Source organism: Pelophylax lessonae (genome assembly GCF_965119305.1).
Source record: "Pelophylax lessonae genome assembly, chromosome: 6".
NCBI classification, from domain to species: Eukaryota; Metazoa; Chordata; class Amphibia; order Anura; family Ranidae; genus Pelophylax; species Pelophylax lessonae.
Genome location: NC_138773.1, coordinates 301,535,799 through 301,553,904, shown reverse-complemented (window position 1 = coordinate 301,553,904; position 18,106 = coordinate 301,535,799). Strand labels below are relative to the sequence as shown.

At 46.5% G+C, this 18,106-nt stretch overlaps 1 protein-coding gene across 1 annotated transcript in view; it reads right to left on the bottom strand.

Annotated features, from left to right (window-relative positions):
* GMPPA (GDP-mannose pyrophosphorylase A) overlaps positions 1 to 15,169 on the bottom strand; it is a 30,129-nt gene extending 14,960 nt beyond the window's left edge. The window contains exons 1-8 of the mRNA XM_082262064.1: positions 15,101 to 15,169; positions 13,256 to 13,353; positions 11,534 to 11,637; positions 11,049 to 11,241; positions 6,097 to 6,156; positions 4,406 to 4,536; positions 2,246 to 2,377; positions 1,879 to 1,976 (exon numbers count right to left, since the gene is read on the bottom strand). Coding sequence (XP_082118190.1) covers positions 1,879 to 1,976; positions 2,246 to 2,377; positions 4,406 to 4,536; positions 6,097 to 6,156; positions 11,049 to 11,241; positions 11,534 to 11,637; positions 13,256 to 13,353; positions 15,101 to 15,140 — 856 coding nt within the window. The 5' untranslated portion in view covers positions 15,141 to 15,169. The remainder of the gene's footprint in view (positions 1 to 1,878; positions 1,977 to 2,245; positions 2,378 to 4,405; positions 4,537 to 6,096; positions 6,157 to 11,048; positions 11,242 to 11,533; positions 11,638 to 13,255; positions 13,354 to 15,100) is intronic.
* Positions 15,170 to 18,106: the final 2,937 nt, after the last annotated feature.

The window sequence follows — 18,106 nt, the reverse complement described above, 5'->3', positions numbered from 1 at the left end:
GGATTTACTCAAAGATGCAATCCATTAATGTTCCCTCCTCCTTTTTCTGCTGTTGCTTTCGTCTCCACTTGGATTGCACAGTCACATTGATGGTGCACATGGGGTTAATTTCTCTGAGGGGGAAGGGTATTTAAACAGTGTTGCTGTGCCGTATGGCCAACCCTTCGAAAAGGTCAGGAGACAAAACTAGTCAGGGTCAGACCACACAGCAACTGGAAGGGATGATTGACCCCCGCTGAAAGTGACCTATCACTGTCACAGTGAGCGAGGGGACCAGTGTAACGTTAGAAAACCATACCTCGTGAAAATTCCATACCCACGTCACTTCCTGGCAGAAACGTAATGGAACAGCTGAGCAGCGTAGCAGTGCGCATGCTCACAGCTCCGGATACATCATTGAACAGCTGGAGGAGCTTTCTAGTGAGCATGCTCGGAGGGTAGGGAATGGTCACGGTAGTGTGTTCTAACGTTACACCGCATCAGCTGTTTCGGCGGTTACATTAAAACATCTCGGCTGCAACATTAATCATCTCCGCTCCTACCCCTGTCACTTCCCTGATCTTGGCTACTAAATGTAAAAGTGGCGGCGGGTCTATGAAATCGAAATGACGGAGATCGCGGCTCCGTGATTTATATTTTCATAGACCCGCCGCCGCTTTTACATTTAGTAGCCAAGATCAGGGAAGTGACAGGGGTAGGAGCAGAGATGATTCATGTTGCAGCCGAGATGTTTTAACGTTAGAACACACTACAGTGACAATTCCCTACCCTCCGAGCATGCGCACTAGAAAGCTCCTCAGCTGTTCCATGACGTAGGTGCAACGGAAGCGACGTGGGTAGGGAATTTTCACGGGTATGGCTTTTTCACGGAACACCGGGTGAGATGCAGTGCAAGCAGCATACGGATGGCTTTTTGTGCACTTCCCTAAAGCAGACCTTCAGTCATTTTTTCACCTTTCCATCTATTAAAACTTCTGCCCTTGTTATTTTATATGCTGTCAAAGTAAAACATTTTTTTTCTGCCAGTAAATATCCCTTACAGCCCACTTCCTTTCTTGTCTAGTCATTAGCCTAAGCTAATGACATCATGCACAGCTCTGTCTCTCACTCTCCTGAGAGTTTGCCAGAAAGTGTGGAGGGATGAGTCATAGATAAGCTAAGGAGAGCTACAGAGCTGGTGGGGGCTGGATGAGGGCGGAGATAACAGGAGACTGCAGAGATCCATGTGTATTCATCAAGAGAAGAGAAATGTGCAGTCAAGAAGTGGTATGAGTGCGTCTGTTTATATATATATATATAAAATAGTGATAATAAATCATTTCTGGAAAGGAAAAAAATGCAAGGAAGCATTCAAGTAAAAAAAATGCGAGTAAGCAACCAAGGATCCATGGCTTCCCTCCTGTCAGAACCGCGATCTGCCTTGTTTACATAGGCAGACCGCCATTCTTCTGTCTCTCTGCTTGATGATCAGCAGGTCCTGGTAAACAATGAGTCAACGCAGTACCCGCCAATGGGCTCCTTCTGTGTGTGATCACACTGGGTGCAAGCCAGTGGCAAAGGTCAGTTTTACTTTGATAATAATCCAAAAAAAATATATCAGGAGATATCCACAACTATTTACTACCAAAAGAAAGCCCAATTTGTCCTAGAAAAAAAAATAAAAAATAAGCCACAGTATAATCCACCCGGCTGCACAAAGTAGTTGAGATGATATGCACAGTTTTACTAACGCATGTCAAAGTTGCAAAATTGTGTTCAGGCATTAACATTTGTTTTACCTTCAGTCATTAAGGGGTTAAAATGAGCACATAGCTGCAGGATGGTAAACCTTCTAAGATGTCATGGTGATAAGTAAAGCAATGATAAAGTTTACATTACCTATGATTGTCGGGCCTCCCTTCTTGGTTTGGGTGAGCCTCTCTGGGTGTGTTCTATGATACTGGCTTAGGTACAAACGACTGGCATAAATCGCTGAACTGCAGAAAAACACCAAAGTAAAATAGCTCCCCGTTAGCTCAATGTAACGGCTCATATATAAAATCTTGTTACTTTAAACAATGTTTTAACTTTTCATTTTCCTGTAGTTGTCCTGAATCATGACACAGATCTGTACAACATGTAGGAGAGGATTCCAATAAAGCACACATTTTTTCCTTCCAAAATCTTATCCACCTATATATGGTGTAATTTATATATATATATATATATATATATATATATATATATATTAGTCTAAATCACTTACCCTGCTGACTTAATCTGACTCCAAAACCCATCTGTTTTATACACATACAGGTGACCTCTTCCAGCAAGAGTGGTGAATACGTCCTGCTCCAGCCGAATAACCTCAGCCCGCTGCCAACTAGAGTTCTCCTCACTGAGTAAATAAGAGGACAAATCAATTACTTCGAGAAACGCAAGCTAATTCTGCACCCAGCAACTGGATAAAGGGTGGTGCTGTGAGCACAGCGGGCAAAAGGGAGGTTGATTGTGAGATAACGCAGCAAAAACGCATTCTCAGTGATATCTTGGGTCTCCAGTAACTGGGTAGGCTGCATTTTAAGTGATTGCAAAAAGGATAGAAACCGGTAGTTTGAACCTTTTTATTGATCAATATACATGTCTTTCTTAATAAACATGACTTTCTCTTATGGGCTGCTCTCCTAGTTTCCATTTACTAACCATGGTTAGCGCTGCTTTCTATCCTTTTTGTAAACATTCATGCTGTCATCAGCAATTCCCAAGCAGCAGCACCATTGGTCAGTTGTAATTTTGGAAGTGAGATTGCTACAGCGTCAGCGCTGGAACTTTGGTTTTGGTATTCTAAGTGATGTGACCAATCTCCAGTGAATAGATAAGCTGCATTCTCTGTGATGTCACCAGTCTCTAACTCATGAATAGGCTGCATTCTCTGTGATGTCACCAGTCTCTAACTAATGGATAGGCTGCATTCTCAGTGATGTCACCAGTCTCTAACTAATGAATAGGCTGCATTCTCTGTGATGTCACCAGTTTCTAACTCATGAATAGGCTGAATTCTCTGTGATGTCACCAGTCTCTAATGAATAGGCTGCATTCTCAGTGATGTCACCAGTCTCTAACTAATGGATAGGCTGCACTCTCAGTGATGTCACCAGTCTCTAACTAATGGATAGGCTGCCTTCTCTGTGATGTCACCAGTCTCTAACTTATGGATAGGCTGCACTCTCAGTGATGTCACCAGTCTCTAACTCATGAATAGGCTGCAATCTCCGTGATGTCACCAGATTCTAATGGATAGGCTGCATTCTCCGTGATGTGATGTCACCAGACTCTAACTAATGAATAGGCTGCATTCTCAGTGATGTCACCAGTCTCTAACTAATGAATAGGCTGCATTCTCTGTGATGTCACCAGTCTCTAACTAATGAATAGGCTGCATTCTCTGTGATGTCACCAGTTTCTAACTCATGAATAGGCTGCATTCTCTGTGATGTCACCAGTCTCTAATGGATAGGCTGCAATCTCCGTGATGTCACCAGTCTCTAACAAATGGCTAGGCTGCATTCTCAGTGATGTCACCAGTCTCTAACTAATGGGTAGGCTGCATTCTCTGTGATGTCACCAGTCTCTAATGGATAGGCTGCATTCTCAGTGATGTCACCAGTCTCTAGCGAATGGATAGGGTGTATTCTTAGTGATGTCAGTGGTCTCTTGTGAATGGATAGAATACATTTTCCATGATTTTGCTGATCTCTGATGAATGGATAAGAATGCATTTTCCATTATGACACCAGTCTCTAGTGAATGGATATGCCCCATTCTCAGTGATGTCACCAGTCACTAGTGAATGGATAGGCTGCATTATCAGTGATGTCACCAGTCACTAGTGAATGGATAGGCTCCATTATCAGTGATGTCACCAGTTACTAGTGAATGGATAGGATGCATTCTCACAGATGTGATGCCACTGGTCTCTAGTGAATGGATAAGCTACATTACAAGCAATAACACTGGTCTTTTAAGAGTGGACAAGCTAATAAATGTTATGCAAACATGTTATTGCTATCCCTATAGAAAAAATGAGGAGGTTTCCAGTGTGGAACTTATTAGAAAGTGCAATCATGCAAGGTGGAATACATGGGGTGCTTGTGTGATTTTAAAAAGGCAAACATTGGATGGGTCTATATTGCCGTCACCACAATCACCCCCAGTGCTCATGCCATGTGTCTGTGCCACACACAGCACTCACCTGATGCAGGAACAACTGGCCCAGCATGCAGGAGGAACGAGGGACACAGAAGCCGAGGAGAGAAAGAGAAAGAATGAATGTAAATGAATAATTGATGGTTAGAGAGGGCGGAAGAGAGATGCAGGGAGTGGACGGTGCTGTAGACGGAGCTAGATGAGCAATAGTCAAACTCACAGCTGTACATCCTGCTGATTGCGCTGAAAAACCTCTGCAATGTGCTGAAATATCGTTGGTGAGAAGAGGTAAATCCCGCAGTTTATGATGTCACTGACAAATGTACTGGGCTTCTCCACATAATGCAGAACCTGCAGAGAGGCATGGAGACGTTATACACCAACTGCTGGGCACCAGAGACCCGCACACATCACAGTATAGAAATCTCTTTAAAGTGTTAGTTCCCCTTCTCAGCAACAAAAATGAAAAAAAGTAAACACTGTGCACCATCGCCCGCCCTCCCCCCCTTCATGGTGTACTTACCTCCGGGGACACTGAACGGTCAGTGCCCACGCAGCTGATCCAAGGATTTGAAATCCCTGCTCCTCTTCTCTGTGCAGCGCTTCTGGGAAGGACCAGATCGATTTACTGTGCAGGTGCTGAGGAATCAGAATCCCTCAGGTCCGTCCCACAAGCGCTGCACAAAAGAAAGAGAAAGAAGAGCAGGGATTTCAAAACGCTTTTATTAATGTTAAGGGGAGAACATTCTCTTACAAAAACATTTGCAAGCAGGCAGACTTTTTAAAGCAGGAGAGACATACTTCATCTCTTCTGCAATTTCTTACCTGCCTGCATGCAAACATTTTTCTTTAGAATATACACTGAAATGGCTCTGAGCACAAAACCAAAATGGCCAAAGGTGGCAAACCTGTAAGGAGACTGGTGAGAAGGGAGCTTGCAGATGTAGCATCATTAAAGGGTAGGATGAGCAGATGCTTTAGTTGTGCCTTAACGCAGAACTAAAAACGTTCTCAATCAACATGAACTATATATGATCCTTATGCTGCTAGCCTTTTTAAAGAGATAGGAAAGTATATTTATTTGTTTTATACTTTTTTTTTTTTTTTTACATTTCTTCAGTTGCTTCCTGGTTTTTGGCCTAGGCCAAAATGATGTCACATGTCTCAGGTATATTCATGGGCATGTTTTCTTTAACCTGGAGGAGGGGCTTCCTCAGCAAAGCACACCCTCCTGCCTGCATGCCTGATTCAAGGTCCCTTACTCAAGATGGCTGCAGCTAAAAATGCTCGAGGCAAAAGAGACATGGATGGATAGGGGAGTTTGTTTTGAAAATTAAAAATTAATCAAATAACCTTTTCAATTTGTGGTGCTCAGATACAGTTAAAGCGGGAGTAAACAGCATTAAAAAAAAATATATATATATAATAAATCTGGCCCCCGGGCAGTTTAGGTCATAATGTGCTAGTATGCATCACATACTAGCACATTATGCATCGCATACTAGCACAATATGACAGACTTACCTAAAAACTAAGCCCTCACCGCTGAAGGCGCTTCCATCTTCACCCGGTCTTTTTTTCCGGGTTCCCTGGCTTCGGCAATATTTCTCTTTATGGCACGGCTCTGAAGGAATGGCACGGGTATGCCCTTTCTTCAGAGCACATGTGCCGGTGATGTCACCGGCTATATCTAAAAGTAAATATCTCCTAAATAGTGCACATTTAGGGGATATTAACAGTACCTACAAGTAAGCCTTTTTTATTTACTTACCTATAGGTAAAAATCATACAAGGGAGTTTACTTCCACTTTCCGTTCAGCCTTAACACTGACACAGTATGATTATACAGACCGCTAATTCTGCCAAATATAGCAGAGTCAATGGAAGATCCCAGGGATGAAATCACATTACCTCTTGCGTTTCTGCATTTGCTACAATGCAGCCGTAATTCAGGGACTGCGTCCGGTTTGCCTGTCAGAAAAGAAAACACAACTATTTAGATTTCAATAAGAAATAAAACAAACAATGAAAAATAAAGCACCAGTAAGCGCCGGTTCACATAGGAGCGACGCTACTTTCAGGGGCGACCTCCGAGATCGCGGTGCGAGCAGCGCGCCGCGACCTCGGAGCGGCCGCCACGGACTTCATAACATTGAAGTCTATGGCGGTCGCCTCCTGGTCGCCCCAAAGAAGCTCCGGACCCTTTTTCTAGGTCGGAGCGACTTGTGTCGCTCCTATTAGAATGGGTCCGCAGCTTTCCTATGGGAGGCGACCTGCGGCGACCTGTGAGGCGACCAGGTCGCCTCACAGGTCGCCCTAGTGTGAACCAGGGCTAACAAGTATTATTTGTAGCTTAATTTTTTTAAGTTTTAGATAGAGTGGGGGGTCAAGTATTTATTGTTCCCTTTTTTCCCATTGCAGAGATTTGGCATACTTGGTGCTCGCTGGAATAGGAAGTGAGGAGAAATCTTTAGAAAAAGTTGACAATGTGGGGGGAAGATTTAATAAAACTGGTGCACTCCGAATCCGGTACAGCTATGCATTGCAGCCAATTAGCTTCTAACCTCAGCTTGGACAGTAAGGCCCCTTTCACACAGGCGGACTGTTCAGATCCGCCTGTCCGTTTTTTTTTTAGCGGATCTGAACGGTCCCCCTATGCATCCCTATGGGGCATCGGATGTCAGCAGAGACATGTCCGCTGACATCCGATCCGTCAAATCTGGACGGATGGAAACACTATTTTGCATCCGTCCAGCAGATTGAATCGAATGAGAACGGACAGACGGTCCGTTCCCATCCGATTTCCCCCATAGAGATGTATGGGGAACTAACAGCTGTGTCTCCGCACACAGCGCAGAGAACAGCTGTCATCCTCCTGCTCAGCGGGGGATCGGCGGATCGATCCCCCGCTGAGATAAACGGAGTCAGTCTGACGGACGGACTGTGTGAAAGGGGCCTTAAGCTTTGACAATTAAACCTGGAAGCTGATTGCAGCGCAGAGCTGCACCAGATTTAGAACTCGTCAGCTTTAGCAAATAACCCCGTTTGTCACCTTCTCCCCACTCCATTCAAAACCAAAAAATGGGTTGAATTTTACTTTGAAGGGTATTGTAAAATGTAAAAATGTACCATAAACAGTGAATTGGAGGGGGAAAAATGACATATACCTGTAAGAAGAATCTAGTCCTTTAGGGGACAACCATGGTAATTTTTTCAGCAGTACAAATCTTCAAAAGTACTCTGCTAATCACCAGGACCAGAAACTGTAATGTGTACCGGGGTGGGGGAGAAGGCAATTAACTTTCTGTAATCTCCTATACAGAGTGTGCCCTGGATTAGACTCAGAACTCCAACAGATGAAGGGTGTGGAACAAGGAAAACAGATAAGTGAGTATAAGTGAGCTGGGAGTGGCCTGTCAAGGGAAATTCATCACTTTGCCTGGAATGGAACCAATCACTGAAGAAATAAGCCCTTTTTTTTTTTTTATTAACCACTTCAGCTCCGGAAAGGTTTTACCCCCTTAATGACCAGGCCATTTTTTGCAATTCAGCACTGCGTTACTTTAACGAAAAATTGCACGGTCGTACGACGATGTACCCAAATACAATTGATGTCCTTTTTTCCCCCACAAATATAGTTTTCTTTTGGTGGTATTTGATCACCTCTGCGATTTTTACATTTTGCGCTATAAACAAAAAAAAAAAAAAGGAGCGACAATTTTGAAAAAAAAAAAACACAAATATATTTTTTACTTTCCGCTATAAAAGATTCCCAATAGAAAAAAAAAATGTAAAATCTAATTTTTTTTTTTTTTTTTATCAGTTTAGGTCAATTTGTATTCTGTTACATATTTTTGGTTAAAAAAAAAATCCCAAAAAGCATATTTTTATTGGTTTGCGCAAAGGTTATAGCGTTTACAAACTATGGGACTTTTAATTTTTTTTTATTTTTTTATTAGTAATAGCGGCGATTAGCGATTTTTAGCGGGACTTTTTTTGGGGGCGGACAGATCGGACCTCTGACATTTTTGGGGGAGCAGTGACATTAAAGCAGAGTTCCGGCCTCGGAAACTATTTTTCACTTAAAATACCCCCGAGACAGTCAGGGCTAGTGCATTCCATAATGGCTAGCCTCTGAACTGTCCCAGGTCGCACTTACCTTTTAGAAGAAATACTTACCTTGAAAATTTCTCCTCCAGCGCTGCCATCTCAGGTGTGGGCAGCTGAAGTCAGCGCGTCCTCTTCTGTGTCCTCTTCGGTCCCACAATGCACTGCACCGGCCCTGCTCGTCACTTCCGGGGCAGGTGCGTTATTTCTACACAGCTTCTGGGCATGCCCTGATGAGCGGGGCCGGTGCAGGCGCATTGATTCCTGGGAGCGATGACGTTCAGCTCCCAGGAATCAATGAAAGCAGGAAGTGATGGCGCGGGTGGCCGCAGAGGAAGTAGAAGAAAGGTGAGTATATTCTCTTCAATAACAAGGTAAGTAAACAAAAAAAATAAAATAATTGGGACTATCCATTTCTTTTACAGGTGACAGAGCAAGCGGATGGCCCAAAGTAGTTTTTGAGGCCGGAACTCCACTTTAATACAGTAATCAGTGCTAAATAATATGCACTGTTACTGAATAAATGACACTAGCAGGAAAGGGGTTAACACTGGGAGCAATCAAAGGGGTTAATGTATGCCTAATAATGCTTACTGACTGGGGGGGGGAGGGCTTTGTGACAGGCACAGAGAGATCGGGGGTTGTAGCTGAAATTCCTGATCTCTCTCTGCCTGTGTGACAGAAGACTCGCCTGCTTTGTTTACATAAGCAGGCGGCTCTTCTGTCAGTTTCTCTGATGATCTAAACACACCACTAGCGCGGCTCCATGCGCACAAAATCAGGTAGATCTACGCGATTTTGCGCAGTCAAGCCACTCTGCCGCAGTCGGCAAGCGGTTAAAAAGTGTATGGTAACCCAAGATCAAAAATGTCACGTATTGCAGCTTACTGGTCCAAATGTGGTGGCTGCATTCATTTTCTTTTTTTTTTACCTGATGAGCCTGCTAATTAAACATTTTTGGGTTGATTTACTAAAACTGGAGAGTGCGAAATCTGGTGCAGCTCTGCATAGAAACCAATCGGCTTCCACGTTTTTATTGTCAAAGCTTAACTGAACAAACTGAAGTTAGAAACAGATTGGCTGCCCAGCCCTGCAAAGCTTCACCAGATTTTACATTCTCCAGTTTTAATAACTCAATCTTTTCCTGTCCTAAGTTGTCAAAGCTCACTAAATGTACTTTTATCTATGCAGGAGCAGGGTTGTCACCCTAAGACAGGACTACAGAACATCTCCCTCTCTCCTTTTTTCCATAATATAAATAAAACATTATTTGACATACAAACAGGGATCAAATAAGAGAAGTTTATTGTTAGGGGTTACATAAACTGTAATGCTTTTAGTCACAATCCATACTGTACAGAGGGGGGAAAAAAAAAAAAAAAAACAGCGGAAACTGAACTAAAAGGTCTATCATAGTCATAGCTGCCATAGTCTGATCCCAGGGCACCTGTTCAGCATCGCTGCAAGCAAGGTGGCTGCCTTGCAACTGAGCTTATAGACAAGGCACCATTCAGCAGATAAGCCAAGTAAAAAACAAAAAAAAAACAACTTTTATTTTTAAAAACAAATGAATATGGAAACTTCAAATTTTATGATACGATCCATGTTAAAAAAAAATATTAATAAAATAAATATTCAGTAAGCATACAATAAAATGAGAACTGTGCTCAGGGAGCATTCAGTGTTTGCTTTTATAAAATATGCAAGTTAGAATCTCACTTCCAAATACACCACAGATCGGCAACCCAAGGCACATGTGGCAGGACAGGTACACCACGCCAATTTCAGAGGCATCTGGCAGATCATCATGTGGAATGCACACAAGCTTAGACAAGCCTGATGATGGACGCTCTAGTTGACCCTAGTTCCCTACAAATTCAATGCCACTGCCATAGTAGTATGTAATTGACAGCTCACTCAGCTGTCCTGTGCTTCTACACCCATAGCTAACCCCCTACATGATGTTTCAGAGAGGTTTGTCTGACGTTGATGTGCTTGCCCTCCTCCTGTGTAGGCCCCCCCCATGACTTATTAGCCTGCCTGCCTACCCTCTTCCTCCACTTAGTGGGACTGCCAGCTGCAGCAAGTATGAATGGAAAACCTCTGCGCTTCTATAGGTGCAAGAATTGGGGCTGATCTGAGGTCTGATGGTGGAAAAAGGTTGCTGACCCATGAAACACACATTGCTCTTGAAGTGATATTAAAAGACAAGTTAAAAAAAAAAAAATTAAAAACAAACATGTTTTACTTACCAGCTCTGTGTAAGCACAGAGCAGCCCAGATCCTCCTCTTCTTGGGTCCCCCGTCGGTGCTCCTGGCCGCTTCCTCCTGCCAAGTGCCCCCAGAGCAAACAGCTTGCTATCGGGGCATTCTGCTCTGCATTTCCATTAACACACAGAGCCGTAGACCAGCCCTGCCCCCTCTCTCTCCTCATTGGCTTACTGGCTCCCGCTGCTGTCTCAGCCAATGAGGAGGGAGAATCCCTGGAGAGCTGAGGCGTTCACGCACATTGCATAGAATGCATGAAGGTAAAAAAAACTTGTGCCTTTATAACCATATTAAAGTTTATAGCAGCCCTCAAAAAATATTGTGCTCCATGGAAGTTAAACAGGCAATTTGTGCCATCACTTGATAGGGAAAGTAAAAATAGAATTTGTATGTTCATTATGCATATGATATACTTTTTAAACTATATAAAAAAAAAAAAAAAAAAACAACAAAAATAGGATGTTTTTTGTAGCAGCAGCCCCTCTTACCGTTGTCCCCAGCATGATGTAACTGTCTGTGTTTTCATGCTGTTTCCGGAACTCCAACATCTGCAGGAGAGGGAACTCCGAGCACACATCTGCATTCAAGACAAAGAACGCCTGTGGCCCACCGGAGAGGATCTGGTCCCGGAAGTGATATATGCCACCGCCAGTGCCCAGAGCTGAATATTCCTGTAGGTACCTGGAACAAAGAACAAATGTTCATACTATGAGTCTGCAAAGAGGATTACAGAGATCCCAGTTATGAAAAGGAGACAAAGACGCAATAGAAATTGTATTCCCTAAGAGTATTACCCCAAAAATCAATGGGAAATTTAGCATCTAAAAAGGTGTCTTATACTTTACTTTGTGGCTATCCATTTCCAAAGAACCTCTAACTAGTTCCATATAAAGTAATTCCTCCTAAATGTGGTTAAATATTTACAGATCTGCAAACAAATAAAACAAATTTACAAAAGCGAATGAATGCTCACCGGATAGCGACTTTAAATTCCTGCTGTGCTGTGACCAGGAAACGGCTAAGAGCTTCATTTGGCTGGTAAAATCCGATCAGGAGGATCTCCTTCAGATTGGGTACCTGCAGAGAGGAGGGATAACAGGTCTGAGCAAATGCTGCACTACAGTTGTAGGAGGGAATTGGCCACATAACCCAACTCAGGTCATTTGTTTTTCTATGCATCACTGCAGCAAAGTGACACCATTTATTCCTACTATAGCACAGTGGCTTAGTGGTTAGCACTTCTGCCTTGCAGCACTAGGGACCTTGGTTCAAATCCTAGACAGGACACTGTCTGCATGTTCTCCCCGTGGTTGCATGGGTTTCCTCGGCTACTCGGGTTGCTTCACCCACTCCGAAGTCAAGCTGGTAGGTTATTTGGCTCCAGGTTAAAAAACTGGCCCTAGTTAGTATGTTTGATAGGGACCTTTGATTGCAAGCAGCTTGAGGACAGGGACTGATGTGAATACACACACACAGAGATTGTAACATGTTGAGTAGATTTTATTCCGCTACATAAAATGTGTAATATAATATTATTAATAAATATCATTATTATTAATAATAAGGACGATAATAATAATAAAAGAACAGACTCAATACCTACAATGCAATGGTCCCACATCAGGGAGGCAGGGAAGGGACTGTCTATACCTAAACAAATTCTGAATCAGAAAACTTTATTTTTTGGGCATAGGCTTCTTTCACACGGGCGTTCCGTATGTCCGTATATCATCCACAAATGGATGGGATGATATGCAGACATACGGACCGGATGACACAAGTGACACATACTAAATGGAAAATATGCTGAAAGATTTTGCTGACCAACTGTTACTTCACTTGTGAAGTTTTCAACAGGTTCACTTTATTTCAGTGTTCACTAGAGAAACTAAAAGTGTCTGTGGACTTGTATCAACCAAACAGAAGTTAGCATTCACGCTATAAGTGATACTAAACCCACAACAGTAAAATCAGTCTGTATATGCAGTAAAGCATGCTTGTTATACTCACTGTGGATCCTAAGGGGTTAATCCTCTGCATTGTGTAAATAGGCTGTTTGATCCTGTCTTCTCTGACCCTCCCCTTCTTCCCAAACCATCTCCTGATAGGACAGAGCCATTGGAGTCAGTTTGCACATGCTTAGTTTAGTGTGTTATGCTAGATTCTTTTTTTTTTGGGAGGATGCGTGTGATCAGCACAGGGCAATCAACACTGGCCAGACAGAAGGGCAGGGGTTCTGCAGAATCAGTCAGAGGAGAATGAAAACTCCTCCTACAAGCTTTAAACAGACACTGATAGAAGTCAAAAGACTGCTATATACTGCTGATGACAAAAAGTATTTAGCAGTTTAGATTTACTAAAACTATTGCATTTCAATGTTCTGTGTACTGTGGGAGACCAGATATAGTGACTGCAGGCTCCTGGGGAGACCAGATATAGTGACTGCAGGCTCCTGGGGAGACCAGATATAGTGACTGCAAGCTCCTGGGTTTAGTTACACTTTAAACTTGCCCTAGACAAAATGCTTGGGGATGGGGTGAAATGATACTTTCCTAATGCCAACACGGCGGCATAATACCCACGTGTGCTGCCATGGATTGGCACCAGGAAAGGACAATTATGGTAAGTATTTGATACAATTTTATGTTTTATTCTGGGTTCAGTGGAGATTAGTTGTCCGTTACTGGAACCTCACCTTACTGCAGGCCTCGATGTGATGCTGTAACATTGGAACTCCAGCAACAGGGAACAAAGGTTTAGGAACCTCGAAGGACAAAGGTCGAAACCTGGTACCTAAAGAAAGAGAAAAAAGACAGCACAATGGTTAAACCTTTTCTCTCAAAAACAAAAGGAGGGCTTCTGTACAAAAGCATTGAGAGTCTGGGTATACCTTAGAAAAACAATTACTGGGATACGTACCACGGAAGCTCACACTTCACAAGTTGCACATGTGTATAAAGACATCTTGTTCAAAGAAATCTGAAAGTCCTGAGACTGCTACTGAGGGCCGCCATCTTGGTTGTGATGTCATAAACACCAGCAGACTAACAGATGTCACTCAAGTGACACGCTATAATAGCCTCTCTCAATCTTTATACCCCAGAGGAACTCTTGAAATAATTTCTCAAGGTCTCAGGAAACCCCCTGCTAAGATGATTCCATCAGGGGTCAGTGGAATGAACGCCCCTTACATTGGTGGTCATTGGGAAGAACGCCCCTTACATTGGTGGTCAGTGGGAAGAACGCCCCTTACATTGGTGGTCAGTGGGAAGAACGCCCCTTACATTGGTGGTCAGTGGGAAGAACGCCCCTTACATTGGTGGTCAGTGGGAAGAACGCCCCTTACATTGGTGGTCAGTGGGAAGAACGCCCCTTACATTGGTGGCCAGTGGGAAGAATGCTCCTTACATTGGTGGCCAGTGGGAAGAACGCCCCTTACATTGGTGGTCGGTGGGAAGCACGCCCCTTACATTGGTGGTCGGTGGGGTGAACGCCCCTTACATTGGTGGTCAGTGGGATGAACGCCCCTTACATTGGTGGTCAGTGGGATGAACGCCCCTTACATTGGTGGTCAGTGGGATGAACTCCCCTTACATTGATGGTCAGTGGGATGAATACCCTCCTCACAGTCATGCTGCTTGTGGTGCCAAGTGGTATTGGACTAGGAACTATGCAGAAATCAAGATGTAAGGTCAGTTAGACACCGGTCAAGAAACCCCTAAATAAAATATGGCTACTTTGTAGTATTCTTCTTCACTACCCCCACAATATAAGTTATTAGGAGAGGGGATGGGCAAAGTAGCTGGGTCAGCACAGACACTCCTACAAGAGGAGAAGGCTATGGTATGCTAAGAAGCGGGGTGCTGCGCTAGAGAACTGACACTGCTAAAGTAGTCACAATTTCTAGCAGGTCCAATGGAACATTGCACAAGTTTTTGGAAAGAATAAAACACTACATGTGTACTTTTTAAAAAATTGCCTGGTAATTATAGACCCCGGGTGAAGGCTTCCTGCAGGAAAAGTACAGGTTTATTTTAAAGCTAATTAATTTAAAAGCTTGAAAACTACAGCACACGCTCTTCGCTATATGAAGTCTCAGTTATATAGAGTTCTTGTGTCTAAGATTTACAGAATGTGCTTTTGCTGTCATAAAAACTGTTCAGACTAAATGACATCACAGGAAATGGTAAAGCCGAGATTGCAGAGAAACTGGATACACGACGACCACACCTGTGAACCCAAAAATATTCCTCTATTGTTTGAAAAGGTCATTTACAGAAAAGAAAAGACTGAGTAATATAAAAAGAAGCAACCCAGCACTAATTAGATGTACGAGATCCTCAAATTAACCAGCAAAATAGAGCATGGAGAACGCAGATATAAAAACGATAACAGAGAATTTCCTTCATATTTATGTAAAATATTGCAAGCCGGGCTTGGGCTCCAAAACCCAGCAATTACAAACTGCCCATATCTGATCTCCCAATAATCCCACCTACATGACCGTCTAGAGAAGTGGTGTGGTGTTGTGAAGACTCACCCTTCTGGGGACCTCCAATCAGGATGACTGCCTTCAACATTTTTGGAAATCTACAAAAGAAAAAAAAAAAAAAAAAGAGACACAAAACATTATTAAATGTGACAAGCGACAAACTCAGCAATACAACACATACAGGCATCACAATGTATCAACACAAGCCCAAACTTTATTTTATAGTCTTGGTGGAGTGGTGAGGGGAAAAAGGAAGAAGGGGGGCTCTCAGGCTCTGGAGAAGGAAGAAGGGGGGCTCTCAGGCTCTGGAGAAGGAAGAAGGGGGGGCTCTCAGGCTCTGGAGAAGGAAGAAGGGGGGGCTCTCAGGCTCTGGAGAAGGAAGGGGGGACACTCAGGCTCTGGGGAAGGAAGAAGGGGGGCTCTCAGGCTCTGGAGAAGGAAGGGGGGACACTCAGGCTCTGGGGAAGGAAGAAGGGGGGCTCTCAGGCTCTGGAGAAGGAAGAAGGGGGGGCTCTCAGGCTCTGGAGAAGGAAGGGGGGACACTCAGGCTCTGGGGAAGGAAGAAGGGGGGCTCTCAGGCTCTGGAGAAGGAAGGAAGAGGGGGGCTCTCAGGTTCTGGGGAAGGAAGGAAGAGGGGGGCTCTCAGGCTCTGGGGAAGGAAGAGGGGGGGGCTCTCAGGCTCTGGGGAAGGAAGGGGGGGGGGCTCTTAGGCTCTGGGGAAGGAAGAAGGGGAGCTCTCAGGCTCTGGGGAAGGAAGAAGGGGGGGGCTCTCAGGCTATGGGGAAGGAAGAGGGGGGGGGCTCTCAGGCTTTGGGGGAAGGAAGAATGGGAGCTCTCAGGCTCTGGGGGAAGGAAGAAGGGGAGCTCTCAGGCTCTGGGGGAAGGAAGAAGGGGAGCTCTCAGGCTCTGGGGGAAGGAAGAAGGGGGGGCTCTCAGGCTCTGGGGAAGGAAGAAGGGGGGGGCTCTCAGGCTCTGGGGAAGGAAGAAGGGGGGGGGGCTCTCAGGCTCTGGGGAAGGAAGAAGGGGGGGCTCTCAGGCTCTGGGGAAGGAAGAAGGGGGGGCTCTCAGGCTCTGGGGAAGGAAGAAGGGGGGGCTCTCAGGCTCTGGGGAAGGAAGAGGGGTGCTCTCAGGCTCTGGGGAAGGAAGAGGGGGGCTCTCAGGCTCTGGAGAAGGAAGAGGGGGGCTCTCAGGCTCTGGAGAAGGAAGAAGGGGGGGCTCTCAGGCTCTGGGGAAGGAAGAGGGAGGGCTCTCAGGCTCTGAAGAAGGAAGAGGGGGGGCTCTCAGGCTCTGGAGAAGGAAGGGGGGGCTCTCAGGCTCTGGAGAAGGAAGGGGGAGCTCTCAGGCTCTGGGGAAGGAAGAGGGGCGCTATCAGGTTCTGGGGAAGGAAGAAGGGGGGGCTCTCAGGCTCTGGGGAAGGAAGAAGGGGGGGGATCTCAGGCTCTGGGGAAGGAAGGGGGGCTCTTAGGCTCTGGGGAAGGAAGAAGGGGGGCTCTCGGGCTCTGGGGAAGGAAGAAGGGGGGGCTCTCGGGCTCTGGGGAAGGAAGAAGGGGGGGGCTCTCAGGCTCTGGGGAAGGAAGAAGGGGGGGGATCTCAGGCTCTGGGGAAGGGGGGCTCTTAGGCTCTGGGGAAGGAAGAAGGGGGGCTCTTAGGCTCTGGGGAAGGAAGAAGGGGGGCTCTCGGGCTCTGGGGAAGGAAGAAGGGGGGGCTCTCAGGCTCTGGGGAAGGAAGAAGGGGGGGCTCTCAGGCTCTGGGGAAGGAAGAAAGGGGGGCTCTCAGGCTCTGGGGAAGGAAGAAGGGGGGGCTCTCAGGCTCTGGGGAAGGAAGAAGGGGGGGCTCTCAGGCTCTGGGGAAGGAAGAAGGGGGGGCTCTCAGGCTCTGGGGAAGGAAGAAGGGGGGGATCTCAGGCTCTGGGGAAGGAAGGGGGGCTCTTAGGCTCTGGGGAAGGAAGAAGGGGGGCTCTCGGGCTCTGGGGAAGAAGAAGGGGGGGCTCTCGGGCTCTGGGGAAGGAAGAGGGGGGGTCTTAGGCTCTGGGGAAGGAAGAAGGGGGGGGCTCTCAGGCTCTGGGGAAAGAAGAGGGGGGGGGGGGCTCTCAGGCTCTGGGGAAGGAAGAAGGGGGGGGCTCTCAGGCCCTGGGGAAGGAAGAAGGGGGGGGCTCTCAGGCTCTGGAGAAGGAAGAGGGGGGCTCTCAGGCTCTGGGGAAGGAAGAAGGGGGGGCTCTCAGGCTCTGGAGAAGGAAGGGGGGGCTCTCAGGCTCTGGGGAAGGAAGAAGGGGGGGCTCTCAGGCTCTGGGGAAGGAAGAAGGGGGGGGATCTCAGGCTCTGGGGAAGGAAGGGGGGCTCTTAGGCTCTGGGGAAGGAAGAAGGGGGGCTCTCGGGCTCTGGGGAAGGAAGAAGGGGGGGCTCTCGGGCTCTGGGGAAGGAAGAGGGGGGGTCTTAGGCTCTGGGGAAGGAAGAAGGGGGGGGCTCTCAGGCTCTGGGGAAGGAAGAAGGGGGGGGCTCTCAGGCTCTGGAGAAGGAAGAGGGGGGGGGGCTCTCAGGCTCTGGGGAAGGAAGAAGGGGGGGGCTCTCAGGCTCTGGAGAAGGAAGAGGGGGGCTCTCAGGCTCTGGGGAAGGAAGAAGGGGGGGCTCTCAGGCTCTGGGGAAGGAAGAAGGGGGGGATCTCAGGCTCTGGGGAAGGAAGGGGGGCTCTTAGGCTCTGGGGAAGGAAGAAGGGGGGCTCTCGGGCTCTGGGGAAGGAAGAAGGGGGGGCTCTCGGGCTCTGGGGAAGGAAGAGGGGGGGTCTTAGGCTCTGGGGAAGGAAGAAGGGGGGGGCTCTCAGGCTCTGGGGAAAGAAGAGGGGGGGGGGCTCTCAGGCTCTGGGGAAGGAAGAAGGGGGGGGCTCTCAGGCTCTGGAGAAGGAAGAGGGGGGGGCTCTCAGGCTCTGGAGAAGGAAGAGGGGGGCTCTCAGGCTCTGGGGAAGGAAGAAGGGGGGGCTCTCAGGCTCTGGAGAAGGAAGGGGGGGCTCTCAGGCTCTGGGGAAGGAAGAAGGGGGGGCTCTCAGGCTCTGGGGAAGGAA